Consider the following 19,061-nt stretch of genomic DNA (forward strand, 5'->3'; position numbering starts at 1 on the left):
GAGCGTCGTGGTCACATGCATGATGTCCTTGAGAAGGAAATGCAACTGGAAATCTGACTTTCAGGGTGTTGAAAAGTGTGTTAGCGCATCAACCAATGTTTATCGAGCACCCAGTGTGTGCCCAGCTGTGTATTACGCAGAATCACAATCATCAAGGGTATTTATTGAGCCCTTTCCAGGTGCAGAGCATTGTACTAGGTTCTTAAGAGAGTACAACTTGGGAACTTAGGAAAAAGAAACACATTTCCTGCCTTCAAGGAATGTCTGATCTAATGTAGTAGGTTCAGGCAGAGTGCATAGCTAAAGTGATTAGAAACAATAACCAGATAAACCCAAGTATTTTTTCCAGGTGGGCCCTGACTCCAAACCTAGAGCCCCTTGTGAGCAGGGTACGTGTCTACCATCTCTGTTACATTGTACTCTCCCAAGTGCTTAGTGCAGTGCTCTGCACACAGTAAGTGCTCAGTCAGTACAATCGACGGATGGATCGATAGTCATTTCAGGTTGTATGGCCTTCATCCACTCTCTGTGGACCCTAGGGCAGGATCCCTCTCCAACTGAGATGGCCGGGATTTGATGAGGGCTCTCCCCGTTTTCCCCAAACTGGCTGATCTCTCTCTCTCTGTGCCACAGCAGCGAGGATGGCTCAGAAATAATAATAATTATGGTTTGTGTTAAGTGGTATGTGCTAAATGGTGTGTGCTAAGGGAGATACAAGGTAATCAGGTTGTCCCACATGGGGCTCCCAGTCTCAATCCCCATTTTACAGATGAGGTAGCTGAGGCACAGAGAATTTAAGCGACTTGCCCAATGTCACACAGCTGACAAGTGACAGAGGTGGGATTAGAACCCATGACCTCTGACTCCCAAGCCCGTGCTCTTTCCACTAAGCCACGCTGCTTCTCTGAAGCCCTTGTCTCCACAAGCCTGCTGAGAGGAATAGTTCCCACCTGCTAAAAAGCCAGCGGGCAGAGGTTCATATTCAGGTGTTTTGATTTCAAATCGGTGGGAATTACTGTGCTCTATCATTCCCCATCCAGGCCACTTTTCACTTGTTGCAACTATTAGTTCTCCGATCTCCCCCTGGCAGGCGGACAGGGGAAGGCAATGAGTCATCTTCCCACTGTGAAGCTGTTAGTGCAATAGCTGTGAAAAGTCGCCCCAAGTAAAATGTCAGAGAACTGGAAATCTTTCTGCCCTGATCAGGTTTACCCATAAATAGCGATCCTCTTTGGGTGAGGCTTGAAAGAGGACATGGAGAGGACTTCCCGTACCAGAAATCTGTAATCTTGTTCTCTTTGAGATGCCATTCTGATGAAATGGTCCTTTGCTTCTCTGAAATGTTTATTAATTGTGGTATTTGTTCAGTGCTTACTATGCAATTCATTCAATGTATGTGCCAAGCACTTTTCTAAGTACTGGGGTAGCTTCAAAATAATCAGGTCCCACAGGTGTCTCAGTCTAAGTAGGAGGGAGAAACAGGTAATAATAATAATGTTGGTATTTGTTAAACGCTTACTATGTCCCGAACACTGTTCTAAGCGCTGGGGGAGATACAGGGTCATCAGGTTGTCCCACGTGAGGCTCACAGTTAATCCCCATTTTACAGATAGGTAACTGAGGCACAGAGAAGTGAAGTGACTTACCCACAGCCACACAGCTGACAAGTGGCAGGGCTGGGAGTTGAACCCATCAGCTCTTTCCACTGAGCCATGCTGCTTCTGAATCCCCATTTTACAGATAAGGAACTGAGGCCCAGAGACGTTAAGTGACTTGCCCAAGGTCACATGGGTAAGTGACAGATCCGAGATTAGAACCCAAGTCTTCTAGACGGTTTCTGCTAAACCACACTGCTTCTCGTTAGCTTTTTTTTGTTATTATTTTTAATTGTATTTGTTAAGCACTTATTATGTGTCAGGCACTGTACTGAGTGGGGGGCGGGGGGGCGGGGGGGCGGCGGGGCAGTTAACATGTTGAGTGGACTTAGAACTAGAAAAAAAAAAAGCTTGGGTTTTTGTGGTACCTGTCTTCCAGAGAGAACCCATTCACTTGTTCCCACATGCATCCTCCAACATCCTGGGCTATAGAGGGAGAAACTAAGGTTTGGGAGAGGGGCAGTGACTTGCTCAATCTCCCCCTCCAGAGCAGTGGCAGAATGGGGACTGGACCCCAGATCTCTGCCTGGCTGTCAGCGCCAGGGCTCTCTACCCTATGTTTCTGAGGTTTCTTATCAACATTTCATGAATTCTCTGCAAACCTTTATTATTATTATTATTGTATTTGTGAAGCGCTTACTATGTGCCAAGCACTGTTGTAAGCGCTGGGGTAGTTACAAGGTTGTCCCACGTGGGGCTCACAGTTTTAATCCCTATTTTACAGATGAGGTAATTGAGGCACAGAGAAGTTAAGCGACTTGCCCAAAGTCACACAGCTGACAAGTGGAGGAGGCGGGATTAGAACCAATATCCTCTGACTCCCAACCCCATGCTCTTTCCACGAAGCTACGCTGCAACCTTGGTGGAGCGAGAAAGGGGGCAAAGTCTTACTTCATGGCAGCTGAAATCCGTGTTAATGACAACGCAGGTTACCACTGGATTATCCTTAATCCATGAGTGACTGTCAGGGTTTTAGCACTAAATCACAACTCTGAAGACCAACAAACAGTTGTATTGATTGAGCTCTCGCTGGGTTTAAATCAAGGCACTGAACCGGGGGAGCTACATAAGACACATTCCCTGCTTACAAGGGGCTTACCCTCTAATAGAGGAGACTCATGTAGAATAGGTTTTCAAGTTGAGCTATTAAAATAAATAGTTGAATTGCAATTTAAACCATTTCTCTCTTCCCTCCCCTACGTGTTTATTTCAGCATGATTTTGTTAGTCAGCAAATAACCCAGAATGGTTACCCTTCTCTAGATGTATTTCTTCTTAGCAGAAGTGTTGATCTGGACCAGAAACCTAATGTGAGTATATTGATATCTTAGTCATGATTCCAACTTTTGTCTCTGGCCTTCTGTGTACTGCTATATTCATAAGAGTGATTAGTGAGTTCACAGCGAATGTTTAATTGTGTATAGGTGGATTTATTTATTTTGGAAGCTCCTTCCTTACCTGAGAAATAAAGGTTTTGGAAAAGTTCAGAGAGTCATTGTAATGTGCAGCAAAAATAAACAGGATAATTTGCATTTTGACTTTTGTTGCAGTAAGAGTTTACATTCCATGGAAACACCCTTCCTCCTTTAATAAGTCTGTCCATCTGGGAACGGAACATAGTGGCTGTATATACTCAGACGTGTCAGGGTATCTGAGCTTTTTTAAGATGGTTCACCATTCTTGAAAATCCAGTCAACTATATGTATTTGAGTTTCTAGTCTGTGTGCTGTTTTTTTTCCATCTGGACAATGACTTCCTGTGGCCCGGAAAGGGTTTAATCTTCCCTGTTACTTCTACTTGTGTTGAAAATGTTAGTTCCAGATGAGGGGCTCATAGTCTCAATCCCCATTTTACAGATAAGGGAACTGAGGCCCACAAAAGTGAAGTGACTTGCCCAGGGTCTCATAGCAGACATGTGGCAGAGTGAGGATTAGAACCCATACCTTCTGACTCCCAGGACTGTGCTCTATCCACTAAACCATGCTGCTTCTCTCTTAAATGCTTGCTACTTGCAGAACAGCTACTGCGTGTTTTGCTGAACTGAAAGGAGGGTGTGACTTAGAGGGCTTTATTATTTATTACTGTATTTATTTTGTTAATCATGTGTATATATCTATGATTTTATTTATCTTGATGATATTGAAGCCAGACTACTTGTTTTGTTTTGTTGTTTGTCTCCCCCATTTAGACTGTGAGCCCATTGTTGGGCAGGGATTGTCTCTATCTGTTGCTGAATTGTACATTCCAAGCACTTAGTACAGTGCTCTGCTCATAGTAAGTGCTCAATAAATATGATTGACTGAATGAATGAATAAGTCTACAAAACTCCATGGACATGGCATTGGCAAGAACTCTTTTGGATCCTTCCAAGGATATCACGATTGCCCCTCAGGTGGCTGTAGAATTAACTGACCATTCTGATTGAGCTCCTTGAGGGCAGACCTTTACCTCTCTGTTATATTTTACTTCTCTTTACTGCTTTTGCTCCTCTATTACTTTTCCATGTGCTTAGATTAGCACTGTATATAGTAGTACAGACTTAGTTTAGACTTCGTATAGGTCTGCGATCAATCAAACAATAGTACCTATTGTGTGCAAGGCACTGTGCTAAGTGTTTGGGAGCATATCATAGGGTTGGGGACACAATCCCTACCCACAGAGTCACAGTAGGCACTCAGTAGGTACTGTTGATGTTAATGATGAAGCAGTAGTCCTCTAGTCTGTAAGCTCCTTATGGGTAGGGAATGTGTCTCTAACTCTATTGTATTATACCCAAGTGCTTAGTACAGTGCTCTGCATTCAATAGATACCTCTGATTGCCTGAATGAGGAAGATTCTTTCCTCTACTCAGGCCCATGAAAAATTAGAATCTCAAAAGAGAGGTGTAGGCCATAGCATAATTGATTCTGGGTGATTGGCACCTATGTGGTAATGAAACGTTAATGTCTCTGTTAAGGAGGGTGAGGCCCTCTGGCCCATGACAAGTTAGAATGTCACAAGAGAGGTGTAGGCCATGTCGTTTTCTATAGCAGTGTGATTGATTCTGGAAGATTGCACCTCTGTGATAATGAAACGTTAAGGGGTCTGTTAAAGAGGGTGGGTCCCTCTTTTAATACTAGTTCATTTCTGCCAGCAGCATAAAAAAAACTTCTCTTGACCTAGTTTTCATGAACAGCCACATCACTTTAGTAAGCAGCCTAGCTGGAACGGAGCCCAGAATCCACACCTGAGATGGGTAATAAACTTGAGTCAGAGCCCAGAGGGGGCCCTCCCTTTGCCGCCACATTGTCCTGTTGGTTTTTGTGGTGATTTTGTAGGTGGCAGTTGCTGGGAGGAAGATACAGGGCAGATTCTCCTGGTAATTGTGGGTGTGACCCTCACCATCCCTCCTCCATCCACCCACAGTTTCATATGGGAGGTGGGTTGTGGCCCCGGAGCCGTCGACGTTTTCCGCTCTGGAGCTCCCAGTTTGGGAAGATAACTTCTGGTTGAGACTTTTCCAGCTAGGGGAGGCTTTAAATCAAAAGCCAGCCACCCTCCCCGACACAGGGTAACAGGGATCTGTTACTTTATCGGGAGAGGACACCTTCATTCCTTATTAGAATGGGTGTTCCTTTGCCCCAGGTCAAAGAGATTGAACAAGATATGAATTATTTCATTAATTCAGGCCACCGCCTAAGCAGCAGCAACAACCAATAAAATGATCTCCCAATACTTCCTGAATGAGTAAGTCTGTGGTGGGCATTGCCCTGTGCACAGCAGGTCTGCAAACTAAACTGAGCCACTCTGGAAATAGCTCTGTTGTTCCTCCACTCCACCTTCCCCATCTCCCACAACCCCTTCCCTGCTGCATCTCGCTTTCCTGGGATAATGCCCCAAGCCCTTAGTCATGCTATGGGTGAGCTGCCTGCAGGGCCTGAAATCTAAAAGGCTGTTTGGGTCCCTTAGGCTTCAGAACAAGGGAAGCGACAGGAAAGCACTTTGGAGGAAGAAAAGCTCCCCGAGAAACTGGAAAGGTGTGAGTATTAGTGCTGCCCAAGGCTGAGTAATGGGCGTATGTGGGGTCGATCTCTCCTCCAGCACACATTCCTGAGGACGATGTTCTCAGAATGCCGCTCTCCCCACAAAGTGTTTATAATAATGTTGGTATTTGTTAAGCGCTTACTATGTGTAGAGCACTGTTCTAAGCGCTGGGCTAGATACAGGGTAATCAGGTTGTCCCACGTGAGGCTCACAGTTAATCCCTATTTTACAGATGAGGTAACTGAGGCACAGAGAAGTGAAGTGCTTGCTCACAGTCACACAGCTGACTAGTGGCAGAACCTGGATTCGAACCCATGACCTCTGACTCCCAAGCCCGGGCTCAGAGCCGGCAGGGGTACCAAGTGGTTTGTATCAGAGACCTTTCTAATAGCTCTGGAGTAAAGGGTTTTATTTGAATTCTGTGGTCTTTGTTAGCTACTTGCTCTGTGTCGGACCCTGTGCTCAGTGCCGGGATAGATACTAGTTAAATCAGGTTAGAAACAGCCCCTGTTTCACATGGAGTTCACTGGCTAGCAAGGGTGAAAACAGTTATTGAATCCCCATTTTACAGATGAGGAAACTGAAGCACAGAAGAGTCAAGTGACTTGCCCGAGTTCCCACAGCAGGCGAGTGGACCAGCTGAGGTTAGAACCCAGGTCCTCTGACTCCCAAGTCTGTGCTCTTTCCACTAGGTCAAGCTTCTTTGTAACTTAATTGTCATCCCTTTAATTAGAAGCTGTTTACATTCAGCTCTAATTTTAGTATCATTTAAACTCTGAATCCATGAGGATCTGAGACTCTAAATCTCCTCTAGTCTATCAGCTTGTTGTGGGCAGGGAGTACATTGCATTGTATGTTGCATTGTACTCTCGTGCTAAGTACAGTGCTGTGCACACAGTAAACACTCAGTTAATCCCCCCACACTCTGCTCTTCCCCCTTCCCCTCCCCTCAGCACTGTGCTCATGTGTATATATTATTTATTACCCTATTTATTTTGTTAATGAGGTGTATATCTACTTGATTCTATTTATCTTGATGATGTTGTCTTTCTTGTTCCGTTTTGCTTTGCTGTCTGTCTCCCCCATTTAGACTGTGAGCCCGCTTTGGGCAGGGCTTGTCTCTATCTGTTGCCAAATTGTACATTCCAAGCACTTAGTACAGTGCCCTGCACATAGTAAGCGCTTAGTAAATACTCTTGAATGAATGAATACAACTGATTGATTGATGGATTGAATAGGCAGGATTTGGTGTCTGCAGGAGCTGCCATTGTTGCACAAGATGTCTCAGGTCCTTGGGCAAGGGCTCTAAGGTTGACTTGCACCCTGAAGTTCTTGGAGCTTTTTGGGATAACTCTCGACTGGGGTTCTTCCTCCACCCCCACCCCATACTGCCCCAGTGAGTGCCTATAGTGGGACAGAGATCCAGGCACGGACAGGCTTGCTACCACCAGCGAGGGACATGGTGCGTTGGGGCTACCTGGGGATCCGTAACCTCGAACCTCCCAATGGCTAGCCCAGTCGGAAGCCGGGCAGTAAGGACATTAATTTCATTTGTCTCATTGGCTCCTCTTGGGAAGGGACATGGGCTTGTAAAACAGCTGTGTGGGCCGGGACTTGTTTGTAAGTCTGGCCTGAGGAATTCTCCCAGCAATGAGAAATATGAGTGGAGGTGGAGTTCTCCAGCAGTGGCGGGGAAGTGTGGTAAATCTTGGGTGGCGGTCGTGAGGGCGAGTCGAAGGCGTCTTCCAGAACAGTCCCGAGCGTAAGGACTAGAAGGCCACAGACCCCCACCCCGCCCAGGTGACCATCTTTGCCACCCACAGGCTGGTGGGGTGTCACAAAGCCATCCACGGTGACTCAGCCAGGAAAGCCATCCACGGTGACTCAGCCAGGAAAGATCATGCTGGGCTGTCATCCCTGGGGCTTGGAGTGGCACCTAGGACCCTTTCCCCACCGGTGTGATCAGCAAGGCACAGAGAGGGTAACTGGAACAGGGAAGGAAGGGCAATGTGGGTGCTGCCCCTCCCTCAGGGGATGGGGAAAATCTGCAGGTAGGGGCTCCTCTCAGCTGGGTCTCTGCCCTGCGACAGGCCTGGCCTTGAGGGAGGGAGCCAGGCTGGGGCTGCACATGCCAGTTAATGTCACAGCTGAAGGGGATGATTTTCTCCAGGTCTGACTGTGGGGAGCTGGATTGAGCCTTCCTTCCTTCCTTTCTACTTTTTTTTTTATAATGGTATTTGTTAAGCACTCACTATGTGTTAAGTACTGCACTAAGTGCTGGGGTATTTCAAGATAGCTTGGACACAGTCCCTGTCCCATATGGGACTCAGTCTAAGTAGGAGGAAATAGGATTTAATCACCATTTTACAGATGAAGAAACAGGAATAGAGACATTAAGTGACGTCCCAGGTCCTCTGACTCCCACGCCCACGCCATTTCCAATAGGCTATGTTGTTTCCTCCTAATAATAATAATAATGTTGGTATTTGTTAAGCGCTTACTATGTGCAGAGCACTGTTCTAAGCACTGGGGTAGACACAGGGGAATCAGGTTGTCCCACGTGGGGCTCACAGTCTTAATCCCCATTTTACAGATGAGGGAACTGAGGCCCAGAGAAGTTAAGTGATTTGCCCACAGTCACACAGCTGACAAGTGGCAGAGCTGGGATTCGAACTCATGAGCCCTGACTCCAAAGCCCGTGCTCTTTCCACTGCGCCATGCTGCTCCTCCTCCCTAACATTTAAATCCTGGGTTTTGAGGGCTCCCTCTGCCTCAAAAAGGAATGCAGAGATGAGGAATCTTGTGCAGTTGGTTGTTAAAGAGAAGCAGTGAAGCATCCCCAAGACCAACAACCTCCGGCACCCTCTTAACTTAAGCTTAACTATTTCAGCTTGGTCTCTCCATATGCACATCCCCTACGAGAAGCAGCATGGCCTGGTGGAAAGAGCACGGGCGTGGGAGTCAGAGGACGTGGGTTCTAATCCCAGTTCCGCCAAGTGTCTGTTTGGCCCTGGGCAAGTCACTTAATTTCTCTGTGCCTCAGTTGCCTCATCTGTAAAATGGGGATTAAGGCTGTGAGCCCCATTCGGGACAGGGACTTTGACCAAATTACACTGAGTCTACCCCAGTTCTTAGAACACTGCTTGTCACACAGTAAGCACTTAACAAATACCACAATTATTATTATTATTATTGTTATCATTACGATCCCCCGTCCAAAGCACTACATCTCACAGCATGTGCTCCGGCTCCTCCTCCATCTGAAACGTACTGCTCATTAAATTTGACCACCTAATTTTCCCTCTAGGATTCACGACCAAACCTCAGGATCCATTCTCAGTTTTACCCCTTCTGCACAACACGGTGCTAAGGGTCCCATGGGAGGCTGTGGATGTCGGGTTCGACCACATCACGATCGTCTAACTGTGATCTAAGAATTTCCTGGCCCGACACACGTGTTACACGGTGGGTGACCGGAGAAGGTCTTGCAAGGCTTTTCTTATCTGGAGTGGCACTGTCTGTTGGGGTACAGAGGGTTGGGGTCTCTCTTGGCTACTTCCTCAAGTCGTGGCATTGTTCTGCGCTTCTGGTTATCGCACCTTTAGGTTTTCTTTTACCCCAACCTTAGTCCTTGTGTACTAGGGGCTTAGTACAGAGCTGTGCATACAGTAAGCGCTCAATAAATGCCACTGATTGTTTGGGTAAACTGGACTGTCTCGGTTTCCAGAACTGCCCCTTATCGTGATTCTGAGTGGAGTGCTGCCCACGCCTTCTTGGCTTTACTTCCGTTTGTCGTTCTGACACTGACGATAAAGGATTTGGTTTTGGTATCATACTTCCCCATGATCAGCACTGTAGAGAGCTAGCAGAGTTAAAATAATTTAAGGTTATATCCTCTAAGAAATGTACCCACTTCCTTCTTTCCTTCCTTTCCCCTCCCTTGCCTTGTACAAGATTGAATGGCCCCATCAGAAGACCACAGACCTGCAAGTCTGAGGACCTGGATTCTAATCCTGGCTCTGCCAGATGCTTCCTTTGTGACCATGGGCAAGTCACTTAATTTCTCTGCAACTCTCTCCTCCTGTTCTTTCCGCCCACTTAGGCTGAGTTCCATGTGGGATAGGGACTGTGTCCAACCTAATTAACTTATAGCTACCCCAACACTTAGAACATATAGTAAGCACTTAACAAATACCATTTTTTAAAAAAGACTGAATCCAGCAATGTAGACCTCAAATTCAGTTTGAAGAGCCTGGGGGCTGAGCTAATTTTCTGACTTCGTAGTGGATCGACGGTTTTCACCTTATCCTCAGTTTCTGGGGTAGAATGAGAACAAACCCATTTTGGAAACAAAGAACAAACCAAAGAAATGGGAGCAGCATCTCTGTCCATACTGTGGTTTCTCAAAAAATATTCCTCATGAATAGAGTTGGGTTGACAACGTGACTGTCCAAAATCCTTCATTGCTCAAATTCCTGTAGGATTAGGCTCAGCAATCCAAGGCTCTGTTTCTTCTCCATACTCTAAATGAGTTCCCCTTCTCCTCAACGCGGGAACAACAGGGTGAGAAATTAGTCCAGTTTCAACTCTTTCCTACCCTGAGATGCTTTCTGTCTTTTATAGCCTCTTAAAGACACAACCATCTATTGAGCAGGGCATGAAGTACTGTGCTAAGCACTAGGGAGAATATAAGAATGCTGACATATCCTTGGCTCCCACAGCTGGCCCAGTCTAAGGAGAGGGGAGGGGAAGGTAGGGAAAAGCCAAACCAAATGTTAGTCAATCAATCAATGATATTTATTGAGCGCCTATACTGAGCATTTAGGAGAGAACAACAGAATTAATGGACCTGTTCCCTGCCCAAAACAAGATTATAGTCTAAAGGGACAAAAATTGAAATTTAGAAGCACGAACAATATGATAGCAGTTCACCTTACTGTTGTTACTCCTTCAGCTCCTATTGTTCCATGCAGGGTGGCCTCCGACCCAAACTGCCCTAACAATCAATCAGTTCATCAGTGGTATTTATCAAGCACTTACTGAGTACAGAGCAGTGTACTAAGCACTTGGGAGAGTACGACATAGCAGAGTTGGTAGAAGTCTTCCCTGCCCACAGTGAACTTATAGACGAGGGCCTACAGTGGAGAAGTAACCACCTTCCTATCATTTTTATTCATGCTGAAGTAGTCCGCGTTCCTGACTTTTCTGGGTGATGCCTTTTTGCTTTTGTGTTTTCACCAAGGAGAACTCTTCAGTAGCAGGACCCTGAGCCCACATCAGTTCCTTTCTCCAACCTTGCTCATCAGGAGCTGAGGCTGCTGCTGCTCTTCCTGCTATGGAGGAATCAGCAGAGGCCAAGAGGAGCCCCGGGCTCCCAGCAAGAAACTGTTCCTTCTGCTGGGAGCTGTGTCTGGTGCCCCTGTGGAGGTCCAACCCTCCTTTCAAAAAAAAAGTCACGTTTATTCTCATCTTTTTTAAAGGTGCATCCAAGAGGGAGGAGGGGAGCGGAACTGACCGAGGAAGCAGAGGTATCCAGAAGATCCCGTCCTGTAGGCTCAAGGCAAAAGAACTGGGAGAGTAGCTACCCCAGTGCTTAGTAAAGTGCCTGGCACATGGTAAGCGCTTAACAAATTCATAAAAAATAGACAAGGGCAGCACTGCTCTGAGTCTGGGAGATGATGCCACTGACAAGCAGGTGTGGTTGAAGAGACCCATGCAAAACTATCCCACCCTAAACTCCCCCGTGAAGGACAGGTAGGTGTTCAGGCCTCCGTGGGGATGTTGCCTTGCCCCTGTAGCGGAGGCTGGCCCCTCAGGATGGACCGGCCGGGTCTCTCACCACTTGTAGCCCCTTGCTGGCGCTCTCCCAGTTCTCTGCCATGTAATGCAGACGCACTGAATGTTTTTCCCAGTAGTGTTACCAGAAGGTCAAATTGTTCATTATCCTAATTGCCATTGCTCCAGACGCTTTTCATCTAAAGCCCCGATTCCCGCTTGGAGCCTTGCAGAACAATTTCAGCCCGTTGTAAAGGTTAATGCAATTTCATGTAGCAGTTCGGAGTTACTCAATCATGAGTAAATGACACCTTCCCGCTGATTAAATAATCTCAGAGCTTTGAAAAAGGCTCTGGCTTAGTTGAAATCGCAGGGATGATTCCTTACCCTTTCTGTGCCTAGAAAACACCTCATGGCAAAACTCATAGGGATTCTTGGAATCAGAGGCGGATTCTCACTTGGGCTCCACCACTGATTGGCTGGATGGGCTTGGGACCCCCACATATTCCTTAGGTCACTATGTCCTGCTGTAGTGTTTCCTGGGTCCTCGCCCCCAGGTCCCTACCCGGATACATGTGAGACTGGGAAGCACCGAGTTGGCCATAGAAGGCCAAAATATTTATTCATTGAGGCCACTTGGAGAAAAGCTTGTCCCCAAGGAAGATTTTTCTCTGGCATCCACATCTGTGTGTACATTAAAATGACTGTAGTCACTTTTTTTGTTGTTTATTGTAACTAACAAATTCACAGGTGCTCACCATGTTTTCTTAATTTCAGATTCCATACAGACTGGGCTCAGGGTGAGCAACAAAGAGTTTCAGGTGAGTTCTTATTAAAACCAACTATTATTTTAGAAATTTTTTATTTTAGAAATGTGATTCCTTCTAAGGTCTGTCTCACCATAAATACGTTCAGGGTCTCTAGGAAACAATGCAGATGATGGCTGCTACCCCAGATGTCTGCATTGTTTGCAAGTTCTCTAGTACTTTTGTGTCTGTCTTGCACCAGACTGCTCCATTTGGAAATAACCATGTTAACTGTTAACAATACCACCTTAATTCTGTTTAGTGCTTTTACTACCAAAGCATGTCACACTGTTTCTCAATTTAGTCCTCATAACACCCCTTTGAGGTGGAGGTTGGGGGAGGGCAGGATTATTATCCCCATTTTACAGACAGAGAAACTGGGGCAAGCAGAGGCTAAGTGACTTGCGCAAGGTCTCACAGCAGGGAAATGGCTGAGCTGGAACTAGAACCTAGTTACTGCCTCCCCTAGACCAGGCCTTGCCCCCCCAACTCCCTTCCCCACCCCATCCTGGTTTGGCTTCAGGCCACAGGGCAGGTTAGGGTCATCCCTTCCGAATCTTGAGACTCCCTGCTCCTCCTTGGGGGTGCTAAGGCTGTGGATGGGTTGTGGGAGCAGAGACCTGAAGCTGCAAGCAGTAACCATCATTAGTGGATGGGTTGTGGGAGCAGAGACCTGAAGCTGCAAGCAGTAACCATCATTATGTTTGTTCAGTGCTTAGTCTGGGCACTGTTCTAAGCACTGGGGTAGATACAAGATAATGGGGTTGGACACAGTCCCTGTCCCACTTAAGGCTTACGCTGGCTGAAGGGCCTGCCCATCTCCCGGAGACAGTTGCAATCTCCTGGAGACAGTATTTAACCACTTTACTGAGCACTGTGCTAAGTGCTGGGATAGGTACAAGATCATTAGAGGAGCAGCATGGCATAGTGGATAGAGCACAGGCCTGGGAGTCAGAAGGTCATGGGTTCTAATCCCAGCTCAGCCACTGGTCTGCTGTGTGGCCTTGGGCAAGCCAGTCGCTTTTCTGTGTCTGCCACCTCACCTACAAAATGGGGATGAACAATGTGAGCCTTGTGTGGAATATGGACTGTGTCCAACTGGATTTGCTTCGATCCACCCCAGCGCTTAGTAGAGTGCCTGGTGCATAATAAGCGCTTAACAAATACCATAATTATTATCATTAGAAGAGACAAGGTCCCTCTCTGGCCCACAGTCTGAATGCAGGTAGGGATACATAGAACCCTGTGAGAAAAGTTAAGTTACAAATTAAACATGCCGGAGCTAACTTAGCATAAGTTAGCGGCACGTAAGCTGGTGGGGGGAGATGGGCAGGAGAGAGAACGGGGAGGAACCGGGAACCCAAATGTGCTGGTGGTAGCGGCTCTATGGGAGTTCAGTAGGTGCCCTGCTCTGTCCCCAGGACAGTGTCACTGTCAAAAAGTTAGAAGAGAGGAAACTGGGCAGCACCATTACTTCTTCTCCAGACACATACCACCACAACCATCCATCACTTTGGTTAAAAAACAGTCAACGTTTCTTAAAAAAAATTTTATTAACATTAAAATAAATTCCCCACAGTTTCAGGGGGAAGGATTTACTTTTTTTTTTTTTTTTGCAAACAAATTTTCTATTCAAGTCTCTAGTGTGATTTTGAAAAGGGGAACGTGCTGAATCCACATAACTACCAGGTTCCTAATCCTGGGGAATTCCTTGGTGAAGGGGCAATGAGAAGAATGATAGTGCCTGTTCCAGTTACTCAACCACCTTTATGGACTGAACCGCAGAGAGAGACTGGCTCTGAGCTCTTCCGCTGGAGCCCGGTCTCAGGTGCGTGGTACTGGCTCCATGGTGCCCAATCCGAGGGTATTTTGCTGCAGTGGCTTGAGAGATGGTTTGCTGAAAAGTAGAAATGAGATCCAATAAGATATCATCAAAATCAAGTTTCGCTTCAGTTGTCCAGATCAGGGGAAGGAAAAAGTGACCTCTCCCCTCAGTGCTACTGTGGGGAGAGAGGAAGGGGGCACCGCTCCACTGGCTGGACAGTGGCCTGGGGGCTCGGGATAACTCCTGGGAGGTGTGGGGTCACTCTGGGGAGTGTGGCCTATGGCCACGCAGGCAGTGTGGCTCAGTGGAAAGAGCACGGGCCTTGGAGTCAGAGGTCATGGGTTCGAATCCCAGCTCTGCCACTTGTCAGCTGTGTGACTGTGGGCAAGTCACTTCACTTCTCTGGGCCTCAGTCCCTCATCTGTAAAATGGGGATTAAGACTGTGAGCCCCACATGGGACAACCTGATTCCCCTGTGTCTACCCCAGCGCTTAGAACAGTGCTCTGCACATAGTAAGCGCTTAACAAATACCAACATTATTATTATTAGATGGGTTTGAGGACCCTGTTCTTTGTGGAGCAGATATGAAAGTGTCCAGATATCTCAGTGGGGACATGGAGAGTGGGCATCCGTTGTAGTGTCCAAGCCTCCTACCTGTTCCCATTCCCTTGATGCAGAGGGGTGGGAAGCCTTGAGCGAGGAGGACTCACTCTCTCTTTGGAAATTCTTGCCTTTTTTTTTGGACTCCCACCCTGAACTTGTTCCTCCAAGGTCTGGCTTGGGTCCAGAGGGTGCAACTTTACCCTGAGAGAGAGAACCTTTGGGCACTTCAACAGAGCAGCTTATTTGATGTCCTTCACCCACTCTCTTTCCGCCACCACTGTCACGTGGAGTTACATTTCTAAGAGGTGAGTACTTTACATGAGACATCCAAAATAGGAGAACTTTAACCTCTAGGGATTTGTTAAAAAACATCTTTTTCAGGAGAGAGGTTCAGGAAAGACAAAAAGGTTCATTTGTTATTAATAATGGTGATATTAAGTACTTAAGTGCTAAGAACTTTATTAGGTAGATGCAAGATAATCAGGTCAGACAGACCCTGTTATTCATCAGACTTGGTCTAAACAGGAGGGCGAGTTTGTAATTCCCACTTAAAGATGAGGACACTGAGGCACAGAAAGGCGGTGGGACTTGCCCAAGGTCACATATTGGGCAAGTGGCAGAATTAGGTTTAGAACCCAGGTACTCTGCCTCCCAGGCCCGTGCTCTTTCCAATAAGCCCTGCTGCACTCTTGTATGCTAGATATGAGCAGCTCATTATGCACATTCATTCATTTAGTAATTTTTACTGAGCGCTTACACTGTGCAAAGCACTGTACTAAGAGTTCTGATGTCAGCTATCCAAAAGAATGTAATAACAGTAGTTCTTTTACAAAAGACCTTTTCCTCCTGGACTGTTCATAGAATTCCCTGCTGCAAAATCTTGGCTTTTTCAGATCCGCTGAGCACAGAATACGCGTTCTCAAACCCATCTGCCCATTTGGTTAGAGCATTATTCTTGAATCTAAATTACTCCTGTTTTAAATAATTTGGACATCCTAAAAATTTAATTCCCTATTTTAGATTATGACTGAAAAAAATGAATTCAGAATTCCTTATCTTTCTCATATAGAGTATTTCTAAGGAGCAAACGAAGATCAGCTCAATTATTTTGACCATTCTGGTTGTAAGTATTTTTATGTTTTGTCTCCCCTGATAGAATGTAAGCTCCTTTGGGGAGGGAACTAGGCTCTTTGTTATTACCTACTTCTGCTGTTACTTCTATAAGTAAAGAAGAACTTCCCTAAACTGCATTTTATAAAAGATTTTCCTTTTCCTCCCCTCAGCAGGGTTCTCCTTTCACTGCATTGCAGCAAAACTGGCATACACACAGAGAGAAAGATAATGTTGAACATCCATTTTGTTTGATACCTGTCAGAGGAATTTCTGTGGGGGAAAGGAAAGCAAAAGAAGTAGTTTTTAAAAGGACCAAGCGTTTTGATACTCTAGATTTCTAAGAATACCTATGGGTCCAGCAGATGGAGCTACAGCACACTAAAAATCTATTAAAACAAACAATCCGCCTCACTTCTGCAAAGTAAAACATCAGTGTTGCTGCAAGGAGATGGGTTAGCTGTAGTTTCCTCATTTTACTCTGCATAAATCCCTTCAGGCAGCGTGCAAATCGTGTATGCTTCTCCATAAGCTAACCTCAGTTATTGAATGAACATTTCACACTGCTGAGGGAGTAAAATAACTGTGCCTGAAGACAGAATTCTACTTAGAATCCCAAGTCTGATGACTTTCATCCATTGATTGACCTCTGAGTGTCTTCACTTTTCTTTTCCCCTTAAAATAGCAACACTATTGTCCCCTGTAATGAGGATGGTATTATAAAAAGGTGATTTAACTTAAGACTTCCATTCCATCCATGGAAAACAGTCAGTTTCCAGCTTCTGAAGTTATTTTCCCCCACCGCCATCCCCTCCCCCAAGAAAGGGGTACACCCTCTGATGTGGTGAAGGTTGACAGGCATCGTTCAGGTCCAAACAAGGGACAAGTAGCTCCTTTGGGTGCTCAGAGCACTTACACGTGCTCTGGGAGAAATTCCCACCCAGCACCCTGTGAAGTGGAGGTAGACCCTCCCCAACTCTGACCCCTCTCTGAAACACAAGGAGTGTGCATGTTTTTCAGACATTTGTCCAAGCTCCTGGGAGATGCGTTAGGATCTCTGCTTGATTTTGGGGCTTGATAATAGCCTGTGTCCTGCCCCTAACTGCTTGTGAGCCAGCTGGTCTCAGACTGAGCTACTCCCCTAACATGAGGGCAGAAACACCTGGCAAGATGCACAGCAGACAAGAGTTGCCCGACTCTCTACCCCATGACCTAATATTGGCAGGTAAGAGTGAACAGAGGGAGAGGGGCTAAAGATATTTTCTTAATGATTTGCCTACTCTCCCTCCTGCTCTAAAGAGGGATGGAATATGGATTTCTGCTCCTAAGGGATACAGAACTGCTTGCTTTCTATCTCTCTTTTCTGCAAAAGAAAAAGGAAGCATAACAGCAACTCAGGAAGCTGGGGGAGGTACTCAAGTTTCCGTGCTTCTAGCAGCAGAACACAAACGGGTCAATCAATGGAGAGTGGAGATGGGTTTCAAGATGAAACAGCTTAGTTCAATAGTAAAAGCATTCATTAAGCATCGAAGCTAGGCTCACCTTAACACAAATTCGCTAGGTGAGATGTGAAGAGAATGAGCCCCAAACAACTGGAGACTTGAAAGTGGGAAACCGAAAGCTAGGAGGGCAGAGAAAATGATCTAAAGACACAGTATGACACAGTCTCAGACAGTGCTGCAGCCCAGCATAATCATATCAATGGTATTTACCAAGTCCAGAGCACTGTGCTGAGCGCTTGGGAGAGTACAACAAAACAGAGCTGGTAGACATGTTCCCTGTTCACAAAAGGGAACTTAAAGCTTAGAACTGAGAGAGTCACCTGTAGGATAGATCAGGCAGGTGCACTGCTATCAAGAGGAGTGACTTTCTTCAAGAAAAAGCTATCTAAAGAGTGAGATAAAGAGGCAAAGGAAACAGCACTAAGTGCTGCAAAAATCAAGTATGACAGCCCAACGAAGGATAGCGTTTGTGTACGCAGTTTGGCTGAGAGTACTCCGTGACCTTTTACCATCAGAGATACCATCTTTGAATTCGAAGGACAACAATCTATTAAGGATCTATTTGCAAGTGGCATTATGCCACTGCTAAATACCGTGAGTTTGCAAGTCCCAGGGCCTGTCTTCTAGTGGCTTTTAGTCTAAATGCTTCTTTGTCCAGAGGCATGGGATGATGCAGGCCTCTCAACTCCTGGAGGACCTTGCAAGGACCTTCTGATTTCCTCATAGGTTTCGTCCTAATTCCCCTCTTCCATTAGTAGGAAAATGGGAAACAGAAGTGGGGGGAAGGGGCTAGTTTATGCTGTGACTCCCTATCCCCTCTGTGCTTTTTTGTTCAATTGTTCACTGACAGCAAAATCGAGAGCAAATCTTATGCTTTTTTTTTGAAAGCCCAAGCAAAATGCACAAACTTTTACACACCTCAACTTAATAAAGGGCTAATATTGCATTTTTGGGCCTCAAATAATGTCATATTTGACACAATTCTACTGTGTCTAGTGTCGAGACAGCTTGACATTGCCTAAAAGCCCTCTGATTGAGCTGTTTTCCTTCTCTGCCTCCTGTCTTGTGCAGGTCTTGATCCACCGTCTCAGTTCAGTACAGCTAAATCCCTCCAAAGTTACATTCCCGGAAGATTGGGCCTGAAGGGCTTCCATTGACATAAATATCCTGATATCCTGACTCTCAATCACCATCAGCCAGAAGGAAGACAGCGACACTATTCCCCAAGGGGTTTTCTGGCTAACAATTTGGATCATTTAGCAAATAGAAAGGAGGGGCAGCGTGGAGGATGGCTCCAGTGGCTCATCACTTCTGCCTAATCAAGGTAAGCTCTCTCCGATCCGGACACACTGTTTTCCTTCCATCTGGGGAAGTCTTTCCTTGCTGGTTGGCTTAAAGTTAACTAGCCACAAGAGGACATCAGAATACAGATAAGGAAGGAAATAAATACCAAAGGGTTTATTTTAACAGAAAGGACAAGCTTTCTTGAGAATATCTGCAGCAGTGCATAGACTGTGAGCTTCTTATGGGCAGGGATCATGTCAGCTAATTCTGTTGTACCGAACTCTCCCAAGTGCCTAGTTCAATGCTCTACAAATAATAAGTGCTCAGTAATTACCACCGATAGCCTGGGGTTGGTCAGCGGTTCAACAGCCATAATGCTGATTGCTTTCAATCCACTGTACCCTTCCTGGCTCCACTCAGTGAATTTTGATCTGACTATGCAGGAACTTTCCTTATGAAATTAGTACATTGCCAGAGA

The 19,061-nt window shown here is 46.0% G+C and overlaps 1 protein-coding gene and 1 long non-coding RNA gene across 2 annotated transcripts in view; one reads left to right on the forward strand and one right to left on the reverse strand.

Moving 5' to 3' along the window:
* The window catches only part of LOC114813825, a 40,140-nt gene that overhangs the window by 6,961 nt on the left and 14,118 nt on the right, over positions 1–19,061 (forward strand). The window contains exons 2-7 of the long non-coding RNA XR_003761581.2: positions 8,985–9,142; positions 11,158–11,292; positions 12,230–12,273; positions 14,856–14,992; positions 15,757–15,810; positions 18,371–18,623. This is a non-coding gene — a long non-coding RNA (uncharacterized LOC114813825). The remainder of the gene's footprint in view (positions 1–8,984; positions 9,143–11,157; positions 11,293–12,229; positions 12,274–14,855; positions 14,993–15,756; positions 15,811–18,370; positions 18,624–19,061) is intronic.
* POC5 (POC5 centriolar protein) overlaps positions 13,830–19,061 on the reverse strand; it is a 34,337-nt gene continuing 29,105 nt past the window's right edge. Inside the window, exon 12 of the mRNA XM_029071068.2 lies at positions 13,830–14,155. Coding sequence (XP_028926901.1) covers positions 14,012–14,155 — 144 coding nt within the window. The 3' untranslated portion in view covers positions 13,830–14,011. The remainder of the gene's footprint in view (positions 14,156–19,061) is intronic.

Source organism: Ornithorhynchus anatinus, chromosome 1, assembly GCF_004115215.2.
Source record: "Ornithorhynchus anatinus isolate Pmale09 chromosome 1, mOrnAna1.pri.v4, whole genome shotgun sequence".
In the NCBI taxonomy this organism is placed as follows: Eukaryota; Metazoa; Chordata; class Mammalia; order Monotremata; family Ornithorhynchidae; genus Ornithorhynchus; species Ornithorhynchus anatinus.